At 42.2% G+C, this 9,111-nt stretch overlaps 1 protein-coding gene across 1 annotated transcript; it reads right to left on the bottom strand.

Moving 5' to 3' along the window:
• Positions 1 to 4,596: 4,596 nt before the first annotated feature.
• On the bottom strand, positions 4,597 to 7,038 carry LOC136142624 (zinc finger X-linked protein ZXDB-like). Its single transcript, XM_065900898.1, has one exon. The coding sequence runs from the start codon at positions 7,036 to 7,038 to the stop codon at positions 4,597 to 4,599; it is 2,442 nt and encodes an 813-aa protein (XP_065756970.1).
• Positions 7,039 to 9,111: the final 2,073 nt, after the last annotated feature.

Below are 9,111 nucleotides of genomic sequence, written 5' to 3'. Positions count from 1 at the left end.
GCTAGTGTATCTATAGGAGAAAGTAAATTTTGCGATTATGTCATATAATAGGAAAATAAATTTCACATACAAAAACCGTAGGCTTTAATATTTTTTCTCATTGATAAAATGACAAAGTATAAAATCTCTAGAATCAGTTCTACACATCTCAAATCAAAGACTGTAATCTAGAAATGAATCAAAATAAAGCCTACTTCATACTTGATTGTCATATTTTTTGCTACACTTTATCAAATCTAAGATACCTGTCAAAATTATAGTTTAGAATAATTTTGTTCTAATGTTTATACATTAAATGAAATATTATAATGAAATAAATATTTGATGATATTCTGTAAATTGATTTACCCTTATCAAAATTATGTCCACTCACAGAAAATAACTTTTACTCTAGTAAAATCTATAAAGTACCTCATAGAATTCTGCAATACATTGGTTTTAATAGTTTCCCATCTAGATGATGTCTTTGAACATAAGGACAATACCTGTCACATAAGTGGTACATAAGAGGTAAAACACTGGTTAATGGATTAATGAAGTATACCTAGGTGTAATACCTCAGACTGCTTCACATATTACATGCTCAGTACATACCGGCTGATTGGTACCTTGGTAAATAAGTATAAAGGATGGTATTAAGGGACTCAGAGATTGTTGGTGCTCTTAGATCACTGTATGCTTCCTTTTAAAATACTGTTAGGATGTTTTCTTTAGAAAAATTGACAATTAAGGGTTTTATATATTTTTAAATGTCAGCAATTAATAAGAATGAAAAAATATTTTAGTTGACAATGTAGGATTTCTATCAAATTTACCATTAAATACAGCATAATTCCTGGAGAGTTATTCATGCTCCTTCTTTAATTTTTCACTTTTTTTTTCTTCCACTCCTTCTAGGGTTATCTCTTTTAGTGGACAGGGGAATTATAAAATGGAGAGACTATAATAGGGGTTCTCATGACTAAGTTTTTATGCCACCACTTGCCTCACAATTTTCTCTAGTGACAGAAGTGACTCTGGCTAAGGAGCCAAAAGCCAATTTCACACAGATCTCCAGGGATATTGGACTTTGACGATTCTATTCCTGCCTGCTCCTGCCTGCCTTCTCATATGTCTCCTGGATAAGAACATGAAGAGAAAAATAAACTTAGCAATCTACCCATAATTAACTCCTGCTACTCAGTATTGATTTATATTAATTATACTACTTGGTAAAAATGCCAAGGCCAATATATTTTGAACTTATGATCAACATGATCAACAGAGTATCTGGAAAGAAACTTCTTTTTAAGCCATCGTGTTATTATGCTTCCAATTGGCAAGATTTTTAAATAAACCAACGACTGAGGAGAAGCAGAAAGGAAATAGGATTAAATTAAAACATGTACAATTATTCAAAAGGAGTGATGGCAATTTTAAACCACCATCAACAGAAGTTTAACTTCGTACCTTGAAACTATAAAAAGTTTCACCATTTTTCTGGAAAATGGAGTTGAAAGAGGAATAATTTGAACAAATTTGTTCAATGAAATCCTGTGAATCCATGAGATAAGTAACATTTGTCCTTTGAAAATTCAAGCAATGAGTAGAAAAAATATAGTTAATGATTTTTTATTGGACGGAAGTTGGTTTAAAGAATTCAAAAAAGAAGTCACAGTATAAATTCTCTTCATGTTTAAGTAATTTATTTGATGTTCGCTACTTGTGTGTTCATTTCAATCCTCGACGCACGTTAACTGCCAGACATGAAAAACAGTGCTCAATCTAAGAGGCCTTAATGAGTGACAATATTTTTGAAATGTGCTTTATGAATACAAATATTTCCAAAGCAAAGACAGAAAACAATTGAATGTGTAGACACAATGAAATTCTGAGCATTTCTCTGATTTACAAAAGTATGCCTAGTTTTTGTTTATCACTAAATGAATAAAACCACTTTAAAAATATATGTGTGTGTATGTGTGTGTATACTTCCATACACACAGTACATAAACATTTCAAAGTGACAAGTTTTTAGTGCACTGCCAAAGAGCTACAATAACTGTCATCCATAGGCATTCACATGCAAACACTACTGGGCTAGTACACTACAGCAAACACGAGTTTTAGCTGAACTCCTTGGCAAAAACTTCTAAAAAATGGAAATAATAAAACAGAAATCTACTTCTCATCTGAACAATATAGAAAATAATGTCTTTTGCCATCTGAGTCATATATACACACAGTATTATCTAAGCTCAGAAAATAACTTCTTACTATACACACAACTGCAGTGTACACTCAGCAAATGTTATCATTGGAAGAAAATGGGCTATGAGGAGATCTGAGGAATAGTAGCAGGAAGAGATCTATCCATTAAAAAATAAAAAGTAAGGCATGGTAAGGGCTGGAATGCACATACATGGGAGTGGACTGGGGAGAAAGTAAACAGAAAGTAACAGAAACCAATTAAAGTGGAAAACAGCAGCTAGTTATGACACAGGGATAAATCATGAAAGTTGGATGGGTGGGAAGTGAGAGGTGAAAATAATTTATCTTCTTTGTTTTAAGCTACTGATATATATAGAACTGTCAGTCACTAGCCAAAGTCCATTTAGAATGTGCATTTGCTAAAATGCCATGAGCCACAGAACAAACTGCCAAAACTACCACATAGGGTTGCTCTGAACAACAGTTGTGAAGATGTTCCACAAAATTCAAAATGCTACACTCATATAAGACAGACATTTCACACAATTTTCAGCTTCAATCTTTCCTTCCAACTCTGGGAAAATGCAAACAATGAGTTCTCCAGACCACAGAGAGTAGGAAACCTTCTCTACTCCATTATCAGTTTCTTGCAACAGCAGACTCTGCAGTTACAGCAAAGTCTAACTCTGGAATCAGAGCAAAGATGGTGACAAATTGGTCTAATGAACAGGGATGCAGATATACCTGTGAGCAATATTTCCACTCCTGGCATTAGCCACAGAAATTCCTGGGGGGAAATAATTCAGTGGAGGGAATAAAGAGATTCCCTATCTTGCTACACCCTAACTCTCACAAACCTTGTCTGGACATGAACAGGATTAAATTATCCCAATTTCTTCTTTACAGTAGGAAGGATTGAGATGGTAAAAGGATTACATAAATTCATCAAAATATGTCAAAGCACATAGTATTTTTCTTTACATATTAAAAACTGGAAAAAGATTAAAAGTCTCAGGTGTGTTAGCTATGTGTGTGCATTGCTATGATCCTTTGACAGCTAAGAAACTGAGGCTTAGTGAAATTAATTTATTCAAGGCCACTTATCCAACATGAATTTGACCATGGGTCTGTTTCATGTCAAAGTCCTGGCTGACAATTTCTACAACAGCAAAGCCTCCCATCATCAAAAGAGGTGAGGAAGATAAATGGGGAGCAGAGTCAAAACATTTTTGCTACTTTTTTCTTTTCTTGTTAGTTCTACCTTTAAGAAACTATTTTGGCATTGAATAATATTTCTAACAAACTTTTATACATGCCTTCAACAGCATTTCTTCCTCCATTAATAGTAACTCTACAAGAACAATTCATGATATCAGAAGCACAGGTAATCATGAATTAATGCACCAATCACCAGCAGCTGCAAATATCACGAGAGAAAACCAGACATTATGTGCCACCTGCTAAAAGAACACAACACGACATATGAAACATTCCTATCCCCAAAATCATATTTCCATTCTGATCAAGTCTCTAGATCCAACTACCAAATTAAGGAAACAGAGGGTAGGGGAACTTAACACCACAGGGATGTAATTATCAAAACTTAAGACTGTGGCAAATGCTACATGTGAAACAACTTCCTTTCTTCAACGAATAAAATTGCAAGAAAAAAGACAACAGGGTAACATACAGATTAAAAAGACAGTTAAGAGGCTTACTGGGATTCTAATTGTTAAAAATATTAAAACAAATAGCATTTATGAGACAATTATAAGTTGGAACCCTGACAGTATCAAAGAACTACTGTTAACTTTAAGTATGATAATGGAACTGAAGATTTTTCCAAAAGAGCCCATGCTTTATAGAAACATATACTGCATATTTATGGTTGAAATGATGTGATATCTGGTATTTATTTCAAAATAATACTGGGAGAGGGTGAGAATGGAGATTATATAAACAAAAATGTACATGAATTGACAATAGCTGAAGTTGGGTGTCATATACATGAATGTTCATTCTACTATTATGTATAGTTTATGCATGTTTGAAGAAAAGCACATGCAACATCACTGAAAAATGTCCTAATTTTTTTCAAGGAAAGAAACATATTATCAAGGAATCATACAGTTGAAAAGACCTTAGAAACAATCTATTCAAACCACCTCATTTTATAAATAAGGAAATTAAGGCTCAGATAGGATAAGTGACTTGCTCAGGGTCACACAACCTGTCAGTTCCAGACTCAAGATCAGAATTTAAATCTCCAAACTTGTAGCCCAGGGCTCTGTTCTTTTTCAAACCTATAAGAAATGACTGCATTTAAACATTTAGTCCAGAATACTCTTAAAATTGAGTGTCATCAATAAAAGTAAGCCATGTGGCAAGGAATGAATAGAGTTTAGTTCATACCAAAAATGAGCTGCCAGTCACTGTGATAAGATCTGTTTCTTTCTGAGACCCATGATTTCCTGCAGGATTGGAGAATGCAAACTGGGTTTCTTCCTCCTGTCCAAAGAAGTCAGAGTCAGGATGTACGTTCCATTCCGTTTTGGTTGGCGGCAGTAGTTCCGAGACACTGTTTTCACAAAGGGTGCTTGAAGGAGTCAGAGCGTCTGTGTCTACTGTTAGCTTACTGCTGGGGGTCAAAGCTTGGGGCTCTTGACTCGAGGTTTTCATAGCCAAAGAGCTCAGAGATCCCAACGGCCCCGCACTTAGACTTGAGACATCATCTGTATCTAAGGGACTCTGCTGAAAACCAGCGGCTGTCGTTCCAAAGAAGAGTGAGGTATCCAGACTTTGAGGAAGGTCACTGGTGGCCATCAAGGTCTGAGGGTCCACCGCCTGCCCTAAGGAATTATTATTATTATTAACAGGGAGCTTCCCTGCCAGAGTTGAGTTCACAGAAGCCACATCAATAGTCAAGATCCCAGAGTTCACCAATGCAGTGTCCAATACTGCAGCAGAACTATTACTGGGCACATCAGAGAAGAGAGACACAAGCTCTGCATCACTGAGGTCATTCTGCCCTTGGCTGGTAAGTTCACTGCTGGGTGTAAGAGAATTTGCAGCTTCTAGCTGAGCTAAGAGATCCTGGCGCAGGTTGTGCCTTTTGGCCATGTGGGTCTTCATGCTGTGCTTGGATGTGAAGAGTTTATTACAAGTGGAGACTGGGCATCGGCTTTTCCCAGTGTCCACATCCTGCAAGTGTTTCTTGGAGTGAATGTAGAGACTACTGCGAGCAGAGAACCTGGCACAGCAGCCTTCCACGGGGCACACAAAAGGCTTTGTGCCCAGGTGGGTTATGCTGTGGCCTTTCAGATGTTCGGCCCTCGTGAAAGATTTCCCACAGCCTTCTACAGGACACATGAACCTCCGGTCATCGTCGTGCTTCCTTTTGTGCCTAAGGAGTTTGGACATGCTGGTGAAGTTCCAGCCACAGCCCTCAAAGTCACAAAGGAAAGGTCTCTCACCAGTGTGGCTCCGAAGGTGAATTTTCAACCTACAAGCCTTGTCGTACTGTTTGCTGCAGCCAGGAAAGGAGCAGGAAAAGAGTTCCTGTTCCCTGAAGTGGGCGCGGTTATGGGAAAACAGGGCACTCACTGTGATAAACGTCTTCTTGCAGCCCGAAAATGCACACTGGTAGGGTCTCTCAGGCTCGAAGTGGCTGCGCTGGTGGGCGCTGAGTTTGGCCTGCGTTGGGAAGGTCTCCTCACACACCTCGCATTTGAATGAGTTCTCCTGCTCATGGCCTTTCATGTGTGCTTTGAGGTTATACACCGTGGTGAAGCTCTTGCCACAGCCCTCTGCTGGGCAGCCAAAGGGCCTCAGTTTGTCATGTGACTGCAGGTGCCTCTTGAGCTTGTACGAGGTGGTGAAGGTCCAGCCGCAACCGCCCAGGGGGCACTTGAAGGGCCGCTGGCCCTGGCTGCTGCTGTGCGTCAGCAGGTGCACCTTCAGTTGGTGCTTCTTGGCAAAGGTTTGTCCGCACTGCGCCTCAGGACACAGGTACAGCACCACGCCCTGGCCCGGGCCTAGCGGCCCGCGGCGACCCTCAGCAGCAACCGGGCCCTCCGCCTCCTCCTCGGGAGCTGGGGCGGGCGCGGGTTCGGCCCGCTCGGCCAGCAGGAGGTCGGGCAGCAGCTCGGGACAGTCCCCAGGCTGCGCGGCGTGCGGGATCCCCGCTGGCGGGGCGATCAGACCCCCGGGCTGCGGGGCAGGGGCGACCCCAGGCGCCCAGGCTGGCGGCGGGGGCGTGGCCAGGGTGAGGAAGCCGTTCTCGAAGCGCAACAGCAGGTTTTGTTTGTGAATGGTGACGGTGCCCGCGAAGGCCGCCGCGGGGCTCAGGACTGGGGCGGGAATCGGGGCCAGGGCCGGGACTGGGGCGCGGATAGCGGACAGGGAGCTGGGGCCCAGCGCAGGGCGGCCCTCGGGGTTCGCGCCGCTTTCGTGCCCATGGAACCGTGGGCCCAGCCCAGCCTCCTCCCTCCATAGGGGCCCTGCGGCCTGGCTGGCGCCCGTGGAATCTACGTCTCCACCCACCGGGTCCAGCAGCACCAGGAAGAAGTCATCGCCATCGCAGCCGCCGCCGCCGCCGCCGCCGCCGCCGCCGTGATCGGGCCTCGGCACCAACGGGCTAGGGCCCGGGCCCGGGGAGGCCGCGCGGGCCACCTCACGCTGCCGCCCGGGCCCGCCATCTTGGGGGCCCCGGAGCAGCAGGAGGCGGCGCGCGGGAGCCTGGCCGGCCCGCGGGTCAGGACCTCCGTGGATCCGGCCGCCGCCCCCGGGGCTGCCAGCGCCGCCGCCCTGTCGCGACCCGCGAGCCGGGAGCAGCCTCGGGATTTCCATCTCCGCGTCCATGAGGCTCCGCTGGAACCAGAATCGCGGAGGAGGCGCGACCCCGCCCCCTGCCGCGGGCCCGAACTCGTTCCTGAAAGGAAAAAAAAAAAAAAATGTGCAATGCGCAGAAACTGGCCCTATCAGATATTAAAACGTGTTTAACGCCACCGTGATTTAAATATTCTGGTACTGGGTGTCTAGAACAGAATAGAAAGCCCAGGGGCAGAGCCTCGTATACATAAATAAGTCCCACAGTTAATATTAGTAGGAAATCAAGGAGGTCTTCCCAGGTACAGGGTAAATGGTGCTGGAATGAATACCTTAGCTATCTATCTGCTAAATGCAACATAAATCGGTACCTCACTACCGATTTATGTACCAAAATAAACACACCCCCAGCCCCTCCCAGTGCTAAACATGGTGGTTAGCACTTACCCTGTATTAAACATTGTTTACTGGATGGATGGCTGGATTAATGGATGACAGAAAATTCCTGAGAGAATACACTATGTGTCAAGATTAAGCAACCATAGTGCCACGAATTCCTACTGAAAAGGTTGTCTTTTAAAAAAATTTCCTGGAAAGCTTCCATATTCAGAACTGTCTTGAGCAATGTCTTTAGGAAAATTTGTCGCATAGTTAAATTTTTTGTCCTGCTGGTGCAGAGACTAGATTGAGTGGGGCCGAAGCAGATTAGCACTGTTCAGCCTAGAAATGCAAAGCCTGGAGGATGAAACAATTTATATTGAAATCTGGAGAACCCAACCCACTCCTGGGTTCTCCCTATAAGGTACACAACCTAAACCAACTCTTGGCTCTTCCACCATTGGTTGCACCATGGTAAATTTTATGTCCAATCTCACATCATGAAGAGGACATTCCTCAGCTTACTCTAGATTCTCCAGCACACGGAGGTCTCTGGACAAGAGTACTAGTTAAATGTGAAAAGGTTAAACCCTAAGTTACTGCAGTGGACTCTCCTGAGAACAAGGCACAGATGCCTTTTGCATGCCCAATAGCCCCAATGTGCCTGCTTGCATTTAAGTGTGGTGGCCTAGTCTCACTGTAATGTATTTGGCCTGTGATGCCTAATGATCTTATTAATGTTGATGATGATCCTTCAGTTTGTCTGTCATCAGTGAGTTGGGAATTGATATAAATACAGGGTGAATTAATCTGGCAAGAGAAAGGTTTAGAGTGATGACTAGATTATGGGATACCTATAGTTTAAGTAATCCCTTCTTTCCCCTCTTTTAATGATAATGGACACTTGCTGATCTCTTGATTAAAAGATCAAGTTTTTCATCCATAAAAATTCAAACCTCATCAAAATTTCTACATCACATATTTTTCTTTCTATTACATTTTTTGGAGGAAACATTTTTTTCAAATCTGAGGTATAGAGGGATGCATAAAATATATCTGCCAGGTTTAGATAATTTATAAAAGCAAACACCCGTGTAACCAGGACGAAGGTCAAGAAATAGACCATTGCCAGCCTTCCAGAATACATCCACCGTATTCCTCTCAATCACAAACCATACCCTCCCCTATAGATATAGTCGTTATCTTGACTTTGTGATAATCATTTCTGTGCTTTTTTTAAATATGACTTTACAACTTTTGTATGCATCCCTAAACAATACAGTTTATATGAAGTTATATCAACAGAATCATGCTGCATGCTCCCTTTTATGGCCTGCCTCTTTCACTGTGTATCATATTTATTTGAGAGACTCATCATGTTGTTCCTAGTAGCTGTAGATCTTTTGTCTCCATTGTTGACTAGCATTCCAGTGCATGATTTTAGCAAAGTGATTATGATATGATTATTTCATTCTACACTGGATGAACACTGGGTTCATCCAGGGTTGTTTTTAGCTTTTTATTATGAACAATGGTACAATGAACATTCTTGGACATTTTTCATGGGACTCATGTTTAAAAGTCTCTTGGGTATACATGCAAGAACAGAATCACTGGCCCACAGAGTATGCATATCTTCAGCTTTTCTACACGATGCCAAATTGTTTTCTGTAGTGGTTGTACCAATTTACAATCCCACCAGTAACACAGAGAGTT

Source organism: Phocoena phocoena, chromosome X (genome assembly GCF_963924675.1).
Source record: "Phocoena phocoena chromosome X, mPhoPho1.1, whole genome shotgun sequence".
In the NCBI taxonomy this organism is placed as follows: domain Eukaryota; kingdom Metazoa; phylum Chordata; class Mammalia; order Artiodactyla; family Phocoenidae; genus Phocoena; species Phocoena phocoena.
Note: the sequence above shows the minus strand (reverse complement) of the source record. Positions and strands in the feature narration are given on the sequence as shown.